This window comes from Rhinatrema bivittatum, chromosome 1 (genome assembly GCF_901001135.1).
Source record: "Rhinatrema bivittatum chromosome 1, aRhiBiv1.1, whole genome shotgun sequence".
In the NCBI taxonomy this organism is placed as follows: domain Eukaryota; kingdom Metazoa; phylum Chordata; class Amphibia; order Gymnophiona; family Rhinatrematidae; genus Rhinatrema; species Rhinatrema bivittatum.
In genome coordinates, this window is record NC_042615.1 from 115,399,101 (window position 1) to 115,421,231 (window position 22,131).

Here is a 22,131-nt window from a genome sequence, read left to right on the forward strand (position 1 = left end):
TACTATTGGTGTCCTCGTATGAGACAGAATGTTTGTATGTATGTCAGTTCCTGCCTGACCTGTGCTAAGCAGAAGCCCTTGCTAGGCCGACCTTGGGGACTTCTACAACCTTTGCCAATTCCCTGGACACACTTATCCACAGACTTTGCGGTTGATCTTCCAGTATCTGAGGGAAAGACTGTTATTTGGGTCACTGTGGACAGATTCTCCAAGATGGCCCACAAGATGGTCCCGCTATCTAAACTTCCATCCGTGCCAGAATTGGCCCAACTCTTCACGCAACACATCTTCCCGGCCCTTGGGTTGCCCCTGCAGCTCGTTTCCGACAGAGGTCCACAGTTTACAGCTAGATACTGGAGAGCTTTGTGCAAAAAGTTTGGAATCCAGTTAAATCTTACCACTGCATTTCATCCCCAGAGTAATGGACAAACGGAACGTACGAATCATTCCCTAAAGACGTTCCTTTGAACTTTTGCCATAGAAAAACAGGATAATTGGGTGACCCTGCTACCTTGGGCCGAATTCTCATATAATAATCACATACACTCGGCCACAGGGAAGTCTCCCTTTCAGCTAGTATATGGGAGACAACCCAAGCTGCCTTTGCCGCTCCCATTAGTGGTACCATCTCCAGCAGCCCAGATGTCAGCCCAACAGCTTCACGCTCTCTGGAGCTCAATTCAAGGAAAACTGCAGCGCATGGCCGCTACAGCAAAGAAATTTGTCGATCAACACTGCTGCCCGGCGCCGGTGTTTCTGACAGGAGACAAGGTTTGGCTAAGCACCAAGAATATCCACCTTCGTCTACCTTCTAGGCGCCTGACACCCAGATTCTTCGGACCCTTCAGAGTGGCTGAACGTGTGGGTGCAGTGTCTTATCGATTACGTCTGCCAAATACGTTAAGAATTCATAACATATTCCACGTCTCTCTATTGAAGCGCCTGTGATTCTTTCCAAGTTTCATCGCACACCACCTGAATCGCTCGAGACACCTGCAGCAGTCAAAACTACTTACCAAGTCTGGGAGGTACTGGATGTGCGCTTCCACTTACTTTCCTGGGAAGGATGTGGTCCTGAAGATAATACGTGGGAACCCGCCAGCAACATCCTGGACAAATCTCTCCTACATCAGTTTCATCTGCACCATCCTGGTAAACCCAGACCTCCAAGGAGGGGGTGTATGGGGGGGTACTGTTGCAACCCCGGTCGTGGGTCCCGCAACCGGGCCCTTCTCCTCCAAGACTGCCCGACTAGCTGCTGCAATCCCCGATGCATTTCGGGCCTGTTTGGGCCTCCTCCACGGCGGCATCTCCATGAGGGAGATGCCGCCGAGTTCCTCCACCCCCTTAGGCATGCACGCATGGGGGAACATAAGAACATAAGAACATAAGAAATTGCCATGCTGGGTCAGACCAAGGGTCCATCAAGCCCAGCATCCTGTTTCCAACAGAGGCCAAACCAGGCCACAAGAACCTGGCAATTACCCAAACACCTAGAAGATCCCATGCTACTGATGCAATTAATAGCAGTGACTATTCCCTAAGTAAACTTGATTAATAGCAGTTAATGGACTTCTCTTCCAAGAACTTATCCAAACCTTTTTTGAACCCAGCTACACTAACTGCACTAACCACATCCTCTGGCAACAAATTCCAGAGATTTATTGTGCGTTGAGTGAAAAAGAATTTTCTCCGATTAGTCTTAAATGTGCTACTTGCTAACTTCATGGAATGCCCCCTAGTCCTTCTATTATTCGAAAGTGTAAATAACCGAGTCTCATCTACTCGTTCAAGACCTCTCATGATCTTAAAGACCTCTATGATATCCCCCCTCAGCCGTCTCTTCTCCAAGCTGAACAGCCCTAACCTCTTCAGCCTTTCCTCATAGGGGAGCTGTTCCATCCCCTTTATCATTTTGGTTGCCCTTCTCTGTACCTTCTCCATTGCAACTATATCTTTTTTGAGATACGGCGACCAGAATTGTACACAGTATTCAAGGTGTGGTCTCACCATGGAGCGATATAGAGGCATTATGACATTTTCCGTTTTATTAACCATTCCCTTCCTAATAATTCCTAACATTTTATTTGCTTTTTTGACTGCTGCAGCACACTGAGCTGACGATTTCAATGTATTATCTACTATGACGCCTAGATCTCTTTCTTGGGTGGTAGCTCCTAATATGGAACCTAACATCGTGTAACTACAGCTAGGGTTATTTTTCCCTATATGCAACACCTTGCACTTGTCCACATTAAATTTCATCTGCCATTTGGATGCCCAATCTTCCAGTCTTGCAAGGTCCTCCTGTAATGTATCACAGTCTGCTTGTGATTTAACTACTCTGAATAATTTTGTATCATCCGCAAATTTGATAACGTCACTCATCGTATTCCTTTCCAGATCATTGATATATATATTGAAAAGCACCGGTCCAAGTACAGATCCCTGAGGCACTCCACTGTTTACCCTTTTCCACTGAGAAAATTGACCACTTAGTCCTACTCTCTGTTTCCTGTCTTTTAACCAGTTTGTAATCCACGAAAGGACATCGCCTCCTATCCCATGACTTTTTAGTTTTCGTAGAAGCCTCTCATGAGGGACTTTGTCAAACGCCTTCTGAAAATCCAAATACACTACATCTACCGGTTCACCTTTATCCACATGTTTATTAACCCCTTCAAAAAAATGAAGCAGGTTTGTTAGGCAAGACTTCCCTTGGGTAAATCCATGTTGACTGTGTCCCATTAAATCATGTCTTTCTATATGCTCTACAATTTTGATCTTGAGGATAGTTTCCACTATTTTTCCCGGCACTGAAGTTAGGCTCACTGGTCTATAGTTACCCGGATCACCCCTGGAGCCTTTTTTAAATATTGGGGTTACATTGGCCACCCTCCAGTCTTCAGGTACAATGGATGATTTTAATGATAGGTTACAAATTTTAACTAATAGGTCAGAAATTTCATTTTTGAGTTCCTTTAGTACTCTGGGATGCATACCATCCGGTCCAGGTGACTTGCTACTCTTTAGTTTGTCAATCTGGCCTACTACATCTTCCAGGTTGACAGTGATTTCGTTCAGTTCGTCTGACTCATCACCCCTGAAAGCCAACTCCGGAACTGGTATCTCCCCAACATCCTCACTAGTAAACACGGAAGCAAAGAATTCATTTAGTCTTTCTGCAATGGCCTTATCTTCCCTAAGAGCCCCTTTAACCCCTCGGTCATCTAATGGTCCAACCGACTCCCTCACAGGTTTCTTGCTTTGGATATATTTTAAAAAGTTTTTATTATGAGTTTTTGCCTCTATGGCCAACTTCATTTCAAATTCTCTCTTCGCTTGTTTTATCAATGTTTTACACTTAACTTGACAATGCTTATGTTTTATCCTATTTTCTTCAGATGGATCTTTCTTCCAATTTTTGAAGGATGATTTTTTGGCTAAAATAGCCTCTTTCACCTCACCTTTTAACCATGACGGTAATCGTTTTGCCTTCCTTCCACCTTTCTTAATGCGTGGAATACATATGGACTGCGCCTCTAGGATTGTGTTTTTAAACAATGTCCAAGCCTGTTGAACACTTTTAACCTTTGCAGCTGCACCTTTCAGTTTTTTTCTGACTATTTTCCTCATTTTATCAAAGTTTCCCTTTTGAAAGTTTAGTGTTAGAGCTGCAGATTTACTTATTGTCCCCCTACCAGTTATTAGTTTAAATTTGATCATGTTATGATCACTGTTGCCAAGTGGCCCCACCACCGTTACCTCTCTCACCAAATCCTGTGTTCCACTAAGAATTAAATCTAAAATAGCTCCCTCTCTTGTTGGTTTCTGAACCAATTGCTCCATGAAACAATCATTTATTACATCCAGGAACTTTATATCTCTAGCAAGTCCTGATGTTACATTTACCCAGTCAATATTGGGGTAATTGAAATCTCCCATTATTATTGCACTGCCAAATTGGTTTGCTTCCCTGATTTCTCTTAGCATTTCATCATCTGTCTGACCATTTTGTCCAGGTGGACGGTAGTATACTCCTAGCACTATACTCTTACCTAACACACATGGGATTTCTACCCATATAGATTCTACTGAGCATTTAGTCTCTTGTATGATCTTTAGCCTGTTGGACTCTATACCCTCCCGGACATAAAGTGCCACACCCCCGCCAAGTTGATCCTCCCTATCATTGCGATATAATTTGTACCCTGATATAGCACTGTCCCATTGGTTATCCTCCTTCCACCAAGTTTCTGTGATGCCAATTATGTCAATCTCATCATTTGCTGCTATACACTCTAACTCTCCCATCTTACTTCTTAGACTTCTGGCATTGGCATATAGACATTTCAAAGTGTGTTTTTTGTTTGTTTTAACAACCTGCTTTTCAGTTGTTTGGGATAATTCGGAAATCATTAGTTTGGTGATTTTTTACATATAGGCATATGGACTATATTTGCTTTTAATGGAACCTCTCTGTTGGGATGCCCTAACTCTCCTGTTTCATTAGTATCCTTCAAGGATACATTTCTCCGAACCATGCACTGCTGAGTGACTGTCGGCTTTCCCCCTTGTTCTAGTTTAAAAGCTGCTCTATCTCCTTTTTGAAAGTTAGTGCCAGCAGCTTGGTTCCACTCTGGTTAAGGTGGAGCCCATCCTTTCGGAAAAGTCTCCCCTTTCCCCAAAAGTTTCCCCAGTTCCTTACAAAGCTGAATCCCTCTTCCCTACACCATCGTCTCATCCACGCATTGAAACTCTGGAGCTCTGCCTGCCTCTGGGGTCCTGCACGTGGAACAGGAAGCATTTCAGAGAACAGTAGCGGGAAACCGCAGCCAGCCCCCGAGATGACGTCAGATGTCGGCAGGGTATTTAAACCCAGCTCCTGCACTGAAACATTGCCTTACAACAAGGTTAACTCCTGTGAGTTGTCTAGTTGTGCTCCAGCTTGTGTTCCTGTTCCAGCCTTGCCTTGTTCCTTTGGCCTGATTCCTGGTTCCTGACTCTGGTACGTTCTTTGGAATTCCTGACTGCTGCCAGCCCTGACTGCTGCCAGCCCTGACCTTCGGATCGTCCATTCTTCCTGCTTGCTGTCGCTTCCGGGAGACCACACCTAAGTCCAAGTGGCTCGGGTCCTCACGGGCTCCTACCGAGGGGACCTCGGGCTTCCAGTGGTGAAGCGCCAGACTGGTCTCCTGACTTCGTTCCGCCTCCCGGTCATTCCATCTCTGCAGAATCCTCTTGAACGTTCCTTCTTCATCTGCAAGGCTGGCTCAAGGGTCCACAGATCATATCAGTCCTTAAGTTAGCTGGATAAACTTAACCGGCTAACTTTAAGATGACCAGGTATATTCAGTGGCACAGCTGAGCTGCTGAATAGACAGTATTGGTTTACCAGTTAAGTTTATCTGGTTAACTAGCACAGCTGCACAACAGCTGAATATGAACTTCACAAATGACGTTTGCTTGGTATTTATAAGAGAAGGGTGATGGACCAAGGCAAGGATAGAATGGACTGTGGCCTGAATACATTAACATGTGCTGAGGTGAGTATTCAAGGTACTGGCAACTTGAAGGCAGACAAGGTAAATGGGACTCAATGGGATCCATCCCACAATAATGAAGCTCAGAGAAGCAGACTCTTCCCTGACCTGCTAATCAACTTATCACTTGAAATTGCAGTGGCTCCAAAAGACCTATGAGGAGTAAATATAGTTCTAGTCCACAATGGTGGGAAAAAAAGATGAAGCAGAAAGTCACAGATCTGTTTAATCTGTCTTATTGGTGAAAACATTACTGAATTATACATTAGTGAAAGGTAAGACAGGGCAATGCAGTTTGGCAGGGTGTGGGGTGCCAGCACACAATGCCGCTATTTTGGTATGAAATGTAAAGCTTTTACATGGTCATGTCAGAGGGGGACTACTGGATTTGGCGGGAAAAGAGGGGGCTACATCTCAGAATGTCTGAGTGGGTCTGCCCGGGGCTGGTGCAAGGATATTAGGCGCCCTAGGCGAAACCTACAGCCTGCCCCCCTCATCACACCCTCGCCACACACAATTAAAAATTATGCACTTATAATAATAGATTTTACATGAACAAGAACATTTAACTACAGTCTTATGAGGTAAAAATATCACTTATACCATGTATATTATATTTACATGCAGTGCTGAAAAACCTTGCAAAAAAGTATTAATAAAAACGTACGGACAAAAACTGAACTGTTAACCGCAACAGACCAGACAGACTATTCTGGAGTGGAACAATGGAAAAACAGAATTATTACAATTCCTCAGAAAACATCAAACAATAAAATCAGGAAATATAAATCATCAATAGAAGTAAAACCATACTAACAAAATTAATATTTCAAACAGCTGACAAGTAGAATAACATCTAATAATTTAAAACTTATATACATTTTCCAAAGACCAATAACATTTTTCAAACACCCATCCAATACTTAAATCTTAAAAAAGAAAACAATCTTTGGCTGTTCATTCCTGGGATCTTTTGATTTCCAGATGCCCTGAGATTGTCGTGGATTAGCAGGGGAGAGGTGAGGGGTTGATCCTCACAATCTCTTTCTCTCATATATACACATGCTCAATCATAGAAAATGCTCTCACACACAGACACAGATATGCTTTTTTAGACACAGCAACACACACACAGACATGCTCTCACAAACACACAGACATGCTCTCACACACACAGACATGCTCTCAGACTCACACACACATTCTCTCACAGATATACACACATGCCATCACTGATACAGTCACTCTCTCTCACCCAAAGAGGCACATGCTCTCAGAGACACACAGTCATGCTGTCGCACTCACAGACACACACATGCTCTCACTTATTCACTTCCTCCCCATTCACCTCTCCTCCTCTTTTTTGAGGTCGCGGGAGCTGATGTTGCTCTGCTTCCTGTGGGGGAGGAGGTGGCGCTGTTTCTGTTTCTCCTGTGCTTGAACCTGGGCCAATGATGCATCTTCGCAATGGCCCGGGGAATGCATCTGCGTGGAGGCGGGGGCACTGTTGCTACTCCTCCTGTGCTCAAACGCCACACAAACCTGGGACCAATGCTGCTTCTTCCTGCAACAGCCCGGGTGATGTACTGTTCTTTTCATGCATGGCCTCTATCTTCCCGCCTGTGCGGACCCACCACTTCCTCTTCCTGGCCACATGGGAGAGAAGAAGGGTAAGTCATGCCGTCACCGCCCCAGATCGGTGGCACCCTAAGCGGCTGCTTAGTCTGCCTAGTATTTCCACTGGCGCTGGGAATGCCCCCAGCACAAGCTGAAGCACCAGTTAACCTGCTGATGGACCCGAACTAGTGCAATTCATTGACTTCAAGGTGCTACCTGGTTTCACTAGGGAAGATTTTGTTAAAACAAACTTGATTGAATTTTTTTTTTATTTTGATGACTGGAGTATCAGATAAGAGAAGGGAGTGTGTAGATGTGGCCTGTCAGGATTTCAACAAGACCTTTGACATTGCTCCATACAGATTAGTGAGCAAGCCAGACAATCTGAGCACTGGAAAGAAAACTGAACTGGGTTAGAATCTAGTTAACCAAGACTCAGCAATGGTCAGTGGGATTATATTCTGATGAAGGGCACATGACCAATAGGCCAACAGAACAGTGCTAAACTCAGTCTCATTCACAATGTCTTCCAAAGTGACACGATAGAAGGGCAAATTCCCCTGTTTGCAGCAGAGCATATAAACACTCAAAACACTAGATATGACTAGTCAAGACTTCGGAGACTGTATTTTAATCCAAAAGCATGCATTTATCCAAAGGCCAAATACCATTTTGGAGGGCAATAACTAGCAGTTAAAACAAGACAGACCTGGGGATTCTGAAAAGTAGCCAGTCAATGTGACAAAGCAGTTCAGAAAGCTAATAGTATATTTGGGTGCAGAAACAGGTATCACTAGGAGAACAGATCTATACAGATCTCTAGCAAGACTCTCAACTTGAGGTATTGTGTCAAATTCTAGAGACCTTAGCTTTACAAAGGACATTAACAAGGTGGCAATAATTCAAAGGAGGGCCACCAAAATGGCACAGAGCCTGCACTACAAATGAGCTAATGAACTCTAGAAAGAAGAAGGAGATAGGATACAAACATTCAAGCATCCAGCAGGGTACCAGAGATAGCATTTTCCACTAAATGAGCAGCTGAAGGACTAGGGGGATCATCATATGAAGTTGAATGGAAGGAGAGAGAGACTCAGAAGAATAGTAAAACATATTTTCACTGAGGAGTGAAGGACACCTGAAAGAGGTGAAAAGATAAAAAAGGGCCATGTATCAGGGTAAGGGAGAGTGAGAGAGATCACAGATTCAGTAAGATCTATGGCAGCACAGCAGGCTTGCACAAACAGACAAACTGTTGACCAAGTGGTCTTGATCTGTCAAACTTTACAGAAAGTTACATCTCTATAACCTCAAGAAGTGGGGTTAAAAAAATGGTCACACTTTGAAATGCCAATGTCCTGTCCTGAAGCTACATTTGAGGTGAAACAAGGGCCCCTTATTGAGGAAAATTAGAGATTCATTTGTCAATTCACCTTGCCAGCAAAAAGGAATACTAAAATAAATAAATAAAGAGAACAAAATTTTTTCCATTTAAAGTGCTTGATAAACAGATATTTTGGGACCTGCATTTTTGTTTAAATTAAGGATTTTGAAATATATTAGAATGAGTGCTTTTACGGTATATAATGATTAAAAGTTACCTTCTACTATCAATTTGCAGGGTACATATGAATATACTGGTTTTCATTCATTCTTTGTTTTGTACATATTTCATTAGCATGCATGTTCACACAACCTTTTCTTAGTAAAAATTAATTTTTTTGTGATAAATTATTTAAAATATGACATATGACATTATCATTTTTTAATTATTCATTTATTAGTGGTTTTCTGTTTACCTTCTTCTTTCTCATTGTAGTACAACATTAGGCAAGCTAACACTTCACACCTGAGGATTTTTCAACCTGGCTGAAAATAGTATTTAGGATTTTTATGTAAGGGTTGTCTGCAGAGATTAAATGTTTCAATTGCTTGGTTATCTGTAAAGATGTTAGCTAGCAGCAGTGCAATTACATTTCCTTTGCTGGGGGAAGAAGGGGCTATTGAGCTATTTCTTCCGTCTGCTTTGCTTCCCCTTCATGACAAAATGTAATAGGGGGTGCTGGGCTGTACACAGCTTTACTTGTGAATGGGAGCACATTTTTTTGACAGAGGCTATTCCTAATGCAGGAAGAAGTTTGCACACCAAAAGTATGTGCACAAACCAATATTAAACTGTGTACACAAATTAGAACTCTTCCATTTAAATCCCATGTTAATGAAGGCATTAGCTATTACTCCTCGATGCAAAAGCCATGTAGGCTTAACATATGATTTAAAGCGCAGTTGCTTACCTGTAACAGGTGTTCTTCTAGGACAGCAGGATGTTAGTCCTCACATGTGGGTGACATCATCCAATGGAGCCTGGCATGGAAAACTTTTGTCAAGGTTTCTTGAAGCTTTGACCAGCACACTAGGTATGCCCAGCATGCCACTATCCATGTGTCCACACGAGGTCCCCCTTCAGTCTCATAACATAGAAAAATACAAGCAAAAAAAATAAAACAACAAACCGGAAGGAGAACCCAAATCCATGGGGAGACGGGAGGGATTCCTGAGGACTAACATCCTGCTGTCCTAGGAGAACACCTGTTACAGGTAAGCAACTTCGCTTTCTCCAAGGACAAGCAGTCCTCACATGTGGGCGAGTACCAAGCTCCAGACTGTTCCCGTTAGCAGATGAGACCAACGGCGACCAAACAAGGCGCCAAACGGGCACAACAACAACTGCAGCGCTGAAAGTCAGCAGGGAGATGTCTGGTTCCCATCAGAGGCAAGAGGCAGAAAGAGTTGGGTTCAGGTCTGAAAAGACTGCGCAGGACAGATTGATCAAAGGCACTGTCCTGACGTCCATCCTTGTCCAAGCAGTAATGAGCTGCAAACTTGTGAAGAGAATTCCAGATTGTGGCCTGGCAAATTTTGACGATGGGGATGGCACGCAAATGAGCCACTGACATTGCCATGGCCCAAACAGAGTGAGCCTTTACTCTGCCAGCTAGTGGATGGCCTGCTTGTGCATAGCAGAAGGCATTGCAATCCGCCAGCCAGCTGGATACAGTTTGTTTACCCACTGCTATTCCCAGCCTATTGGTATCGAAGGACACAAAACGCTGAGTGGACTGCCAGTGGCTAGCTGCGCAATCTAAATAGAAAGCTAAGACCCTCTTGCAATCCAAAATATGAAAAGCCCATTCCCCCGGGGAAGAAGGTGGAAAAAACAGACTGATTAAAGTGGAAATCAGTCACAACCTTCGGTGGGAACTTAGGATACATATGCAAGGCCACACAATCATGGAAGAACCTGGTGTATGGTGGGTATGTAACCAGGGCCTGAAGTTCACTGACTCTACGAGCCGAAGTAATTGCCACCAGGAAAATAACTTTCCAGATGAGGAACTTTGGGTCGCAGGAACGCAGCGGCTCCAAGGGAGGAAACATGAGCCGCGCTAGGACAATGTTGAGGTCCCAGGACGCAACAGGAAGCCGAAGAGGGGGCTTCAGCTGGAGCAAGCCCCTCAAAGCGGCCTATTAAAGGCTGTATCAATATGGGTGTGCCAGCAACACCTCGATGGTACACACTTATAGCGCTAAGATGGACCCTAACTGAGCTGGTTTGAAGTCCAGCCTCGGAAAGGTGTCATAGGTAGTTCAACAGTTAGGAAAGGGGGCATGTGAATGAATCCAAGCTATGCCCCGCACATCAGAGGGAGAATCTTTTCCATTTCAAGCTGTAGGACTTTCTTGTAAAAGGCTTTCAAGAAGCCACCAGCACCTGGGAGACACTGTCCAAAAGAGCCAAGGGGTGAAGGACTACGCGCTCAACATCCAAGTCATCAGGGCCAATGCCTGGAGATTCAGATGGCGCAGGGTGACGATTATGCATGATCATATCAGGCGTAGTCCCCAGCTGGATGGGGGTCCTGCAGGAGAGGGAACCAGACCTGTCGGGACCAAAAGGGTGCCACGAGGATCATGATCCGTCTGTCCTGTTGAAGCTTCAGTAGTGTCTTCAAGAAGAGTGGGAGAGGACAGTACGCATACAGCAGGCCTCTCCCCCAGTGGAGGAAGAAGGCATCACAGGCCAGATGTCCATACCCTGACAGGCAGCAGAACCTGTTCACCTTGTAATTGTGTGGGGAGGCAAAGAGGTCCACATCTGGTGGACCCCACCAATGAAACAGCTTGGCCGCTACCTCCAGGTTGAAGGACCATTCATGGGGCTGGAAGGAGTGAAGCAGCAAGTCCGCCGGCACATTCAGATTTCCAGGTAGGTATGTCGCTCGTAGCGACATTCCCTGTGACAGGGCCCAAGTCCACACCTGCACCGCCGCATGACAAAGAAGGAACAAGCCCATAACTCCCTGTTTATTGATATACCACATCGCCACCTGGTTGTCTGTCTGGATCAGGACTGCCCTACACACAACAACTGGTCTCTGAAGGCCCATAAGGTGTAACGAATCACCCAAAGCTCCAGACAGCGGGCTTCATGCGCCATCCAGAGACCCTGAGGGTGGATGATGTCCACATGGGCTCCCCAGCCCTGGGGGAGGCATTGGTGGTGAGGATCATTGAAGCGGGGCAGTTTGGAAGGGAATCCCTTGCTCCAAACTGAAGAGGTTTTTCCACTACTACAGAGATACTCGCACAGCTGCCGTGACTGCAACGCACAGGTGGGCGAGAGGGGTGACATGGACAGAAGTTGCCATATGGCCCAACAAACGGAGCAGAAGGTGGGCAGTCACCTGCCGGCTGCTGTGGATGAAGGTCGCCAGTGAGGCAAGGGCAAGAGCCCGATCCCGGGGCAAAAATGCTTTTGACTGCGCCGTGTCTAGCCTGGCTCCTATGAAGTCCAGCTGAGGAGATGGGCAGAGATGAGACTTAGGATAGTTGATTACGACTCCCAAGGCTTGTAGAGTCCGCACGGTCACTGTTAAATCATTCAGTGCCCCTGTTTGGGAATCGCTCTTGACTAATCAGTCATCTAAGTATGGGAAGACATGAACTGCCTGATGCCTGAGATAGGCTGCCGCCACCATCACCAGACATTTGATGAAAATACGGGGGGGGGGGGGGGGGGGGCTGAAGCTAATCTGAAGGGCAGCACACTGTACCGGTAATGAGCCTTCCCCACTACAAAGCGGGGGAAAATGGCTATATGAGCAAAAGCCTCCTTGAGATCGAGGGAACAGAGCCAGTCTCCTCCTTTGAGGAGGGGAATCAGCGTACCCAGAGAGACCAACTTGAATTTTTCTCGAGAGAAACTTGCTCAATGCCCTGAGGTCAAGGATGGGGCGCAAGCCGCCATTCCTTTTCAAAATGAGGAAATACCTTGGGAGGAAGTGACGTCACTTCCCATGCCAGCTGCTTTCTAGCGGAGCTCCCTTTCCCCGGATCTTCTTTGCTATTTTTTTCGCGATTACCCACGTGATTCCGAGCGCTTTACCCCGATTCTGGCAGCGGAAGACAGCAGGCACATGACTGCCAGAAAAAAGCCGATTGATTTAAAAAAAATTTCATATACAAAAGGGGGAGAAGCTCCAGCCTTGCAGGACCCTAAAATGGCGGCCGCACATGATTCAGAGGGCTCAGGGTGTGACTAGGAACACCCGGGAACCCAGGGCTCGACGATGCCTTCCCGCTCCGAAATGCGCTCCTGGTTCATGGAAATCAGGCAAGACATTAAATCCTTTGAAAAAGAAATCGCAATTACATTGCAGGAGATGAGGGAGGACCATGCTGACCTCTGCCGCAGACTGGATGAGGCTGATTCCAGGCTGGATGACCACGAGGAACGCTGGACTCAACAACATACCGAGGTGGCAGCCCTCCAAAACTCACAGGTGGAGCTGGCATATAAACTTGAGGACTTAGAGAATAGGTCCCGGAGGTGCAACTTGCGTTTTAAGGGAGTCCCTGAAACGGCTGAATACTCAGACTGCTCCCTCATCATTCAGCAGATCTGCACATTGATTCTTGGAGACACAGAAGGCACTGGAGGGGCCGTTACCACTGACTCACAGATTGAACGAGTGCACCGGACCTTGGGCCCCCGGAGTGGCAATCGGCCAAGGGATATTGTGGTTTGTTTTCATTCATTTACCTATAAAGAACAAATCGCTACCGCAGCCAGAAAGCACCGAACCTGGAACGACCATGAGATCTCAGTCTATGCGGATCTGGCATCTAGCACCTTAAGAAAGAGATTTACATTTCGACCCATCACTTCAGCCTTGTCTGCAGCTTCTATTTGCTACAGGTGGTTGTTCCCTTTCAGCTTATGGTTCCAAGTTGAAGGCCGATCGTTCAAGGTTCGCGCTCTGGACGCAGCTGCACAGGCTTTGAAGGAGGTGGGACTGTCGGTGGACTTACCTGGCTTAAAGGCTGCCGCTGCTACAACCTCCAAACCAGCCGCTCCCCGTTGGCAACGTGTCACTAAAGGAGGCCGCAGGCTGCGCAGAAATATCAGTGGCGATCTGACAACGGATACACCTACCTGAACTCCTTTGTTGTACTGTCTCAGCGGTGATTTATCATCTTGCTCATAGCAGGAACATGTAGGAGTTATATTTCTCCTTGGTCTAACTAGTTATTATGCTTCGTGGGTAATCTCAATTTTAGCTACGTTAGCTACTGTTTATAATTGTTCTCTCTCATGCTCTGGGGAGGGGAGGATCCGTTTCTCGGTATGGAGTTTTCCTCCCATTCTTTCCAGGAACGAGGATTTCCTTCCTGGGTGATTTTGGGGACAGTGGGGGAGGGGGGAGGGGGGATTTGCCTCAAATGTTTGTCTTTTGATCTAAGGAAAGGTAGAGGAGGTGGATATGTTCCGGGGATTACACAACCTTATGGGGTAGTAGGGCTTACCCCAAGCGTTTGCTGGCCCGAGATCTCATTATCACGTCATAGTTTAATTGGTTTCTTAGCCTCGAATAGGTTCAGAGTGGCAACTGAGCTTGGGACAGGGACTGGTCACATTCTACATGTCAACAGTCACATTTACTTCACTTAATGTGAAAGGTTTAAATTCGGGGTGCAAGCGACGGCTACTCTATCAGGAGATGGGGAGATTGTCTGCTAATGTGATTTTCCTGCAAGAAACTCATCTTAGAAAGCGCTATGAGGGTCTCCTATGGTCTCCCACTTTCCCTAACCAATATTGGGCGGCGGCAACGACTGACTCGAAATATGCAGGGGTGGGAATATTCATACGCAAAAATGTACCTTTTGAACTCCAGGGCTCCTATCCTGATCCACAGGGTCACTATCTCCTGCTTAATGTGATCTTAGATGGGGAGGCTTTTGCACTTTGTACGGTTTATGGCCCTAACTCTCACAAAGCAGAGTTTTACGGTCAGTTATACTCAGTTTTGGAGGATAAAGCGGATTCTGTGTACATTGTCTGCTGTGGTACGGCCAGGGATAAACCCTGCCTGATCAATGTGCACCAACTGAGCAATAAAGCAATTCAGTCAGTTGGCCAAGATTTTTGCTAGCAGCTTAACTTCTGTATTCAGGAGGGAAATAGGTCTATACGAGCCACAGACAGCTGGATCTCGCCCAGGCTTTACCAAGAGCGTAATCCCAGCCGTATTGGCTTGAGCAGATAAAGGATCCCCTGCCCGTAAAGAGTTAAAAAACTTTAATAGGATGGGTGACAATGCTGTGGCAAATTTCTTAAAGAACCTCGGGGTATATCCATCGAGACCCGGTGATTTACCCAGCTTGAGAGAATTGATGGCCTCCTGCAGCTCTAAGGCCGTAATGTCCTTATCTAGAAATTGTCGTTGCGCAGCCGTTAAGGTAGGAAGAGGGGTTTGGGAAAGATATGCTGCACTTGTACCCTCCTGTATAGCGGTATCACAACTATACAACCGAGAATAAAACTGGTGGAAATGTTGTCTAATGGATGTATCATCCGTGAGTATCATCCCCTTGTGATCTTTAATTTTAGGTATAAGGGCTTGAGTTTGTTTCCTCTTGAGAGTTTGGGCTAAGTAATGGCCAGCTTTATTTCCTCCCTCAAAATATTTCTGCTGAGCTAGCTCCAACCGATGAGCAATCTTTGCTGAATCCAGTGCCATTATTTTATCTTTAATCTCCTGAATAGAACCCCTCAGGGAGGAATGAGCAGTATCTCGCATATGTGCCTGTTCTAAGTTCTGTAGCGTGGTTAACAGCTTTTGGCGTTCCCCCTCCCTCTGCTTTTTAACAAAAGTTGCACGAGCTATAAGGGAGCCCCTTAAGACGCATTTCATACATTCCCAGAGAGTCCTTGGATTAACATCTCCGGTGTCATTAAACTGCAGACGCTCTGGTGTGATGTATTCCACTGGATGAGTGATTTGTTCCCGGGGATGCCTGCACCCACTGCAGCGCAGGCGTTATTGGGTGCAAAATTACCAGGGCTTTCCGAGGATCACAATAGATTGGCTCATTTTATTTTCACTGCTAGTCGTTGTGAAATAGCCCGTATGTGAAAATCTCCCAATATTCCTACAAAAACAGACGTTCAACACAGAGTGCACAACATTTTTTTATTATCAAAAATCACAGCATTTAAGCATAAAAAGATTTCTCGCTTTGACATGATTTGACACCCTTATCAACGGTGGCATTCATCCACTACCCTTGGATCTCAGGGTTAGTAGTGACCCCGTCCTTTTATTACACTCTTATTCAGATGTAACCCTCTATCCTTCTCTGTGACATAGTTGAACTATCTCCTTATAAATCATGCATTATTGAGGCTTGGGGGGGTGGGGGGGGATTATGTATATTGAAACTAAAGCACTGGTATAATATCAGGTTGTCTACCTCTAATATGCAGAATGTTGTTCCGTTTTCTGTTGCAGATCTTAACTTATGGCAGTTTACCTTTGCGCAAACTCAGTGTACTGGGATGTGCTATGTTGTTTTGTTGATATTTTGTATGGTATACCAAACCTGTTTTTTCGTCTTAAAAAAATTTTCAATTAAAAAAAATAAAATGAGGAAATACCTCAAATAGAACCCTCGGCCCTGCTCTGGGCAAGGGATCAGCTCTACCGCGCCTGCTGCTAGAAGTGCAGAGTTTTCCATTTGAAGCATGACCTGCTGGGTGGATGAACCAGATGATGGACCCGGGGGAGAGATCTCTGGGAGCCGACTGAAGTTGAGATGGTATCCCTGATGGATGATGGTAAGGACCCATCAGTCTGAAGTGATCTCCTCCCAGCGATGGGTGAAGCTGATGAGCCCATGAGGTACATCAGCCCTGGGCTCCGACGGCTTTGGAGGCCTTGAGAGCACTGTGGAAATCAACGGTTCCCCTGGCAGTGAGGGGACTGGAGGCCATGGGAGGCAGGAAGGACCCAGTAAAGGCTCGGGGAACCAAGGCCTTGGGAACACGGCACTGGCCGTATCTTCCTCGGAGGAGGACCTGATGATCGGGATTGCTCCGGTGGGGAACATTGGTGGCTGTAGGAGTACCGAAGGTCCCTCAGGCACCTGCTGCATTCGTAGGGTGCCTAAAAGGACATCCAGATGCTCCAGCAGGGGTGCTAGGATCGACGGTGGAGGCTCGGGCACCGGTATGGGGGCAGGTGGCACGGGCGGCTCAACGCTCTGAAGCGCCCTGAGCACCACGGACTGCACCCTGCGGTCCAGCTCCTCCTGAAAGTCCGGTAAGGCCAAGACTGAGGGGGGGGGGGGGGGGGGCAAGGTGTCACCGGCTCTTCCTTGGGTTTCCGAGGTGACACAGTAGCTGGCACCGGTATCGGTGGGGAAAGCCTGGGACTACCGGGAACATCGGAGGATGGGGCCTCCGATGGCCAGTGTCGCTTCGGTGGCGGTACAGCCGACATCAGTACCACACCAGAACCAAAACCATGCACCAATGGTGACCAGTGGCAATGCTTATGGGATCTCCCATGGTGTTCAGCCCAGTCTTTCCCTGGTGCCGAGGAGGCAGAGGACCCCTAGTGAGGAGGAAGGGCCATACGATCCTTGGGGAGATCATAGAAGACCTGTCACCATCCCCGCAATCCTTGGAAAAAATGATGAGAGGAACAGTGAGAGTTCCTCTCACCGCTGAAGCAGAGAGCATAGCTCTCTGCTTCAACGGCAGGGGAGAAGAAAAACTGATACTTCACGCATATCCAGCATAGCTCTCTGCTTCAAAGGCAGGAGAGAAGAAAAACAACCAATAAGGGCTGAATAACATAGTCTGGGTAAAACAAGCATGGGTGTAGCTCGCTTATTGTGGCGGTTACTACCCCTACTATCCCTAACTAATCAAGCTTGATATTTCACTTGGATGCAGCTCCATCACTGCTCTCTACATTAATGGTGGGGGTGGAAGGGAAATAGAACCAAAGAGCTAAGAGAAACAGATAAGTATGAGAAAAAATGTGTGAAGCTTGCTGGGCAGACTGGATGGGCCGTTTGGTCTTCTGCCGTCATTTCTATGTTTCTATAAGGGCTCCCCGTGACCGCTTGGTGTTGAGGGCTCCAACGCAGGAGTGGAAGGAGCAGATATGGAACAGCCAAAATTTCTCCATCTTATCGAGATGTGCCTGACTGCCTTTGGGGGTCATACAGACGACATCCACAGACCTCGTGCAAGGCCCTGGCCCCCAGGCAGAGGATGCAAACCTCATGCAGATCCATGATGGACGTGGTCCATGGGTACTGGGGGCACCGACGAAAAATGGATGCCATAAAAACACCCGGCGTGCGGTCGATGATCGGCGGTCACCGCGAGTTAAACAGTCGGGAATCAACCGCAAAAGAGAAAAAAAAAAAAAAAGACCAGTATATAACCTACCAAGCTGAGGGTGCACGGACCACGAAGGGGACCAGATGATGGAAGATGGCAAAAACCCAATTCTTTAGAGAAATAAGAAAAACGAAAGGAGTTCCACAAACCGCGAGGCAACTGCCCCACAGAAAAGAAGAGACAGAAGGGGGATCTTGTGTGGACACGCGGATAGTGGCATGCTGGGCATGCTTGGTGAGCTGATCAAAGCTTCTTGAAACTTTTATAAAAGTTTTCCGTCCCAGGTTCCATCGGATGATGTGACCCACAAGCGAGGACTACCATCCTGCTTATCCTAGGACAACACTGGAAATCTAACTACTGGTAAGAACACAAGTAAAGTTGCTTGGGCTAATATAAATCTATGAGGCTGCATCCAGAGTTTGGGCTCTGGGGGGGGGGGGGGGCGGGGTGCACAAATCAAGTTTTCTGTACATAAACTATGTTTTCTATATAGATAAAATGCTTTGTGGACAGAAAACATTCTTTTATGCACAGAAATTGTACTTTTTGTGCACTAAGCCAATTTGCATACATTTATGAGTCAGTGTGTTTTTGTTTTTTTTAACTCTCAATGCATGCCATTAGTTTACTTCGTCAGGAGTTAAATCTTTTTAGCACACGTTAAAAAACCCCCCCAAAAAACAACAACTGTGCAAGGGATGCACAGATTATATAAGCACCCTAAAATTTGGCTAAGAAATGACTGTTTTCCAGCAGGGTTCATATCTGCTCTGTAACAACGATGTCTAATCATTCATAGGGCCTTGTAAAGAAGTGTTCATGATCACAAGTAGTTAGTGTGACAACAGAACAGAGCTTCGTCTTTTTTGAAGGTTTTCAATAAAATGAGGTAGATTGGTTATACAGCTGGCTTGTAGATGTCTCATGGCCAAAGCCACTGTTCAAGGATTAGATGTTTATCCAGCAGAGAGACAGATCTGAAGCTCTTAGCACAGTGCAAACTAAATGTGACAACTGTGAAGCCACAAATGCCACCCACCCTAAAATCAAAATATCCAACAATGAAGTGAGGGCATTTTATATCTAATATACCAATACTATCCAAAAATAAAAAAGAAGGACGAGAATGGTTATAATAAGAAGTACATTTGGTCAAGGAACTATAAAACTCACAAAAATCTTGAGGTAAAAATTGATCTTCGCCTGGCTTTAAAAGTATCACTAGCCAGGCATGTCACCATATAGCACTTGTATGCATTAAATATATTATAAGTCACTGAACATTTTTTGATAAAGAGACTAATTAAATCAAAATATATCTGGAATTTTTGGACTACCTGTGCTTGAGTGTATAGTGGAATCACATTAATCTATGCCGTCCAAACTGTATGCACTTGCTGAATGCAAGTACGTTAAGGTTGGGTGCTAGAATCTGATGCATCAAAGCATTGGTTATTTTGGCTCAAAGAGAGACAACAGAACCTCAGATATCTTCAGAGCTGTGACAAGCAGCTACTTTCACTAAGTGCAGCCCAGTTTCTCGTTGCCCTCCCCATTCAAAGACCTACCTCAGGTCTATTCTGTGCAAAGATGCCTATGAACTGATCTGGCGAAGGGTCCAAACCCTGCTGGAGCAATGCAGAGCCGATGTACTGTGCCCGATCTGCAACCTGAAACACAGCAATAGGATCTGTGAAAAAAAACCCCCAAAGAACAACCCATATACCACTGCCACCCCATAAGCATCGGCAGACATTTTCAGCTGTTGTACAGTAGCAAGAATATTGTATTTATTAAACATCTTATATTCTGCAACTTCCTTGCACTTGGCGTTCAGTGCAGATTACAATTGAAACATAAAACATTAAAACAATACAATTTTATAAAGCAAAACATAATACAATATCTACTCCTGGCAGAATTCTCTGCTACTGTGGAGCGCAGAATTTGTGCAGAATTTTCATTTTCTGCGCAGAATGTGGCGATAGTGAGCAGGCCCTGGCGTACTGCGAACAGAGCCCATCCTGCTCATGGTGAAGATGGAGCAGGCCCCAGTGAGAGTGCGTCTGTGTGTGTGTGTGAGTGTTTAAGACTGCAAACCTTTGGGGGGGGGGGGGGGGGGGGGGGAGAGAGAGCATGGGTGTAGGTGCCAGAGAGAGGGAGCCTATGTGAGAAAATTGTGAAGAAGTGTGTATATGTGTGAGAGATTGGGAGCTGGTATGTGTGAAAAGGGATTCTGTGTATGTGAGGGAGTGAGGGTGCTTGCTTGTTTGTGAGAGAGGGAGCCTGTGTGAGGGTGTGTGTATGTGTGAGAAGAAGAGCCTGTGAGAAGGGATTGTGTGCGAGACAGAGGAAGCCTTTGTCAAGGGGTAAGTGTGTGAGAGACAGAGAGCGTCAGAGGAAGCCTGTGTGATGGGCAGTACTGACAGAATTTCAAACTCTGGGACTGGAGATTGAGTGGAAGGGTTGAGCCTAGCGAGGGGAGGGGAGAGATAGTGGCAGATGGAGGAGTTAGGGTCTGAGAGGGCAAAGTGAAAGGAGACTGGCCAGGGGAGTAGGGAAAGAGGGTGAAAGGTACACTCTAGGGAAATTCTGCTCAAAATATTTAAAACTCTGTAACTTTAAGTAATAACTTTTTTCTGTATTATATTTTACATTAATTACTTAAAGATTATCATGTATATTGTGTTATTTTGACCAATATAAAGTATGCAGAATTTTACAGAATTTTAAGTTTTTGTATGCAGAATTTTTCATTTTTTGGCACAGAATTCCCCAGGAGTAAATATCACAAAAATACAAAAATAAATAGTATACATAATACTCTGTTGTAAAATTCTGGTCAATTTCTTTATCCAAATGCTGCCTTGAAAAGAACTGCTTTAGCACCTTTTCTGAACACTTTAACACCCCTTTCTTCCCACAGCTGCAATGGAATGGCATTCCACATTGTTGGTGAAACAAATGAAAAAGCCCTTGCAAGAGTAAGTTGATATCTAAATTCCCTAGTTGCAGGTATTTGTTACAATATTTTCTCTTCAGAACGCAATGAGCATGTAGGTATATACCTCCGAATCTTTTTAACATATCAGAATATGCAGTTTGGCTCCATATGATAGGAGAAAAGTGTTTCTGTTGAAAAAAGGATTCCCATATCACTAACCCCCACCGCTCATACTGATATTCTGTCACAATGGCCCTTTCATTTGACAAGGTGTGCAGCAGCAGAATTCAGATTCTCAATAAGAATCTAACCAGGCCTGCAATGTGAATGCTTCTGTGATAGCCTCTGGAAATGAATTGAGCCTACCAGTTAATTTCATATAAGGACATTTCTTCTTTACGCATCAACTTTTATTGCAAATAAGAAACATCATCAGTCATTTGGCATGCATTTGCTTCTGATATACACCAAGCATACCATACAATAAACAAAAAGTTGCATTGATTTTTTTTTTTTTTACATTTTCTCCACTCCACTCTTTCACTCATCCAATCCCTTTTCCCCGACAATCAAACCCTCCCATATCATCCCAATCAACCTAACCCCATATCCCCTTGAATTCAACAATAAACCATGAGAGACAAGCAAGTTTGCTTACCATAAACGCTATTTTCCAAAGATAGCAAAATGAATTAGCCATGCTGTTTTGGGTGACATCATCTGACAGCGCACAGTACGGAACCCTCTCAAAGTAGCAGAGCTTTGATGCTCTGCTCATGCGCAACAGTTCCTATGAAATTGCCTGATTCTAGAGTCCTCAAATTGCTATCAGAGATTACCGACTATGTCCAATGAAATTATGTAGAAGCTGCCAGGGAGATGTGAGGATACACATGGCTAATTTATTCTGCTATCTATGGAAAACACTGTTTACTGTAAGCAAACTTGCTTTTTTCCCCATCCTTAATCAGACTGAATTAGCCATGCTGTCTTGGGGCATCACAAGCTAAGGTTGCTGATACCTGTATCAGGGTAGCACTCATTTCTTCCTTCTGGTTTTTGGGTTGTTTTTTTTTGTAATCCATACACCTTAGTGTTATCTCTAGTAGTCTCATACAGTGCTCAACACCGCTTTGGCCATTGAACTGTCAGACACTGAAAGATTGTCCAGGCAATAATGAGCTATAAAGGTACGAACTGATGACCAAGTTATAGCTTTGCAGATATAAGCAATGGGCACAATTTTAAGTGCACTAAAGAACAGG

General features: G+C 45.3%; 1 protein-coding gene across 9 annotated transcripts in view; it reads right to left on the minus strand.

Annotated features, from left to right (window-relative positions):
• The window catches only part of ACSL1 (acyl-CoA synthetase long chain family member 1), a 292,962-nt gene that overhangs the window by 146,795 nt on the left and 124,036 nt on the right, over positions 1-22,131 (minus strand). For all 9 annotated transcript variants that reach the window (XM_029585776.1, XM_029585969.1, XM_029585859.1 and 6 more), the window contains exon 5: positions 19,491-19,592. In XM_029585776.1, coding sequence (XP_029441636.1) covers positions 19,491-19,592 — 102 coding nt within the window. The remainder of the gene's footprint in view (positions 1-19,490; positions 19,593-22,131) is intronic.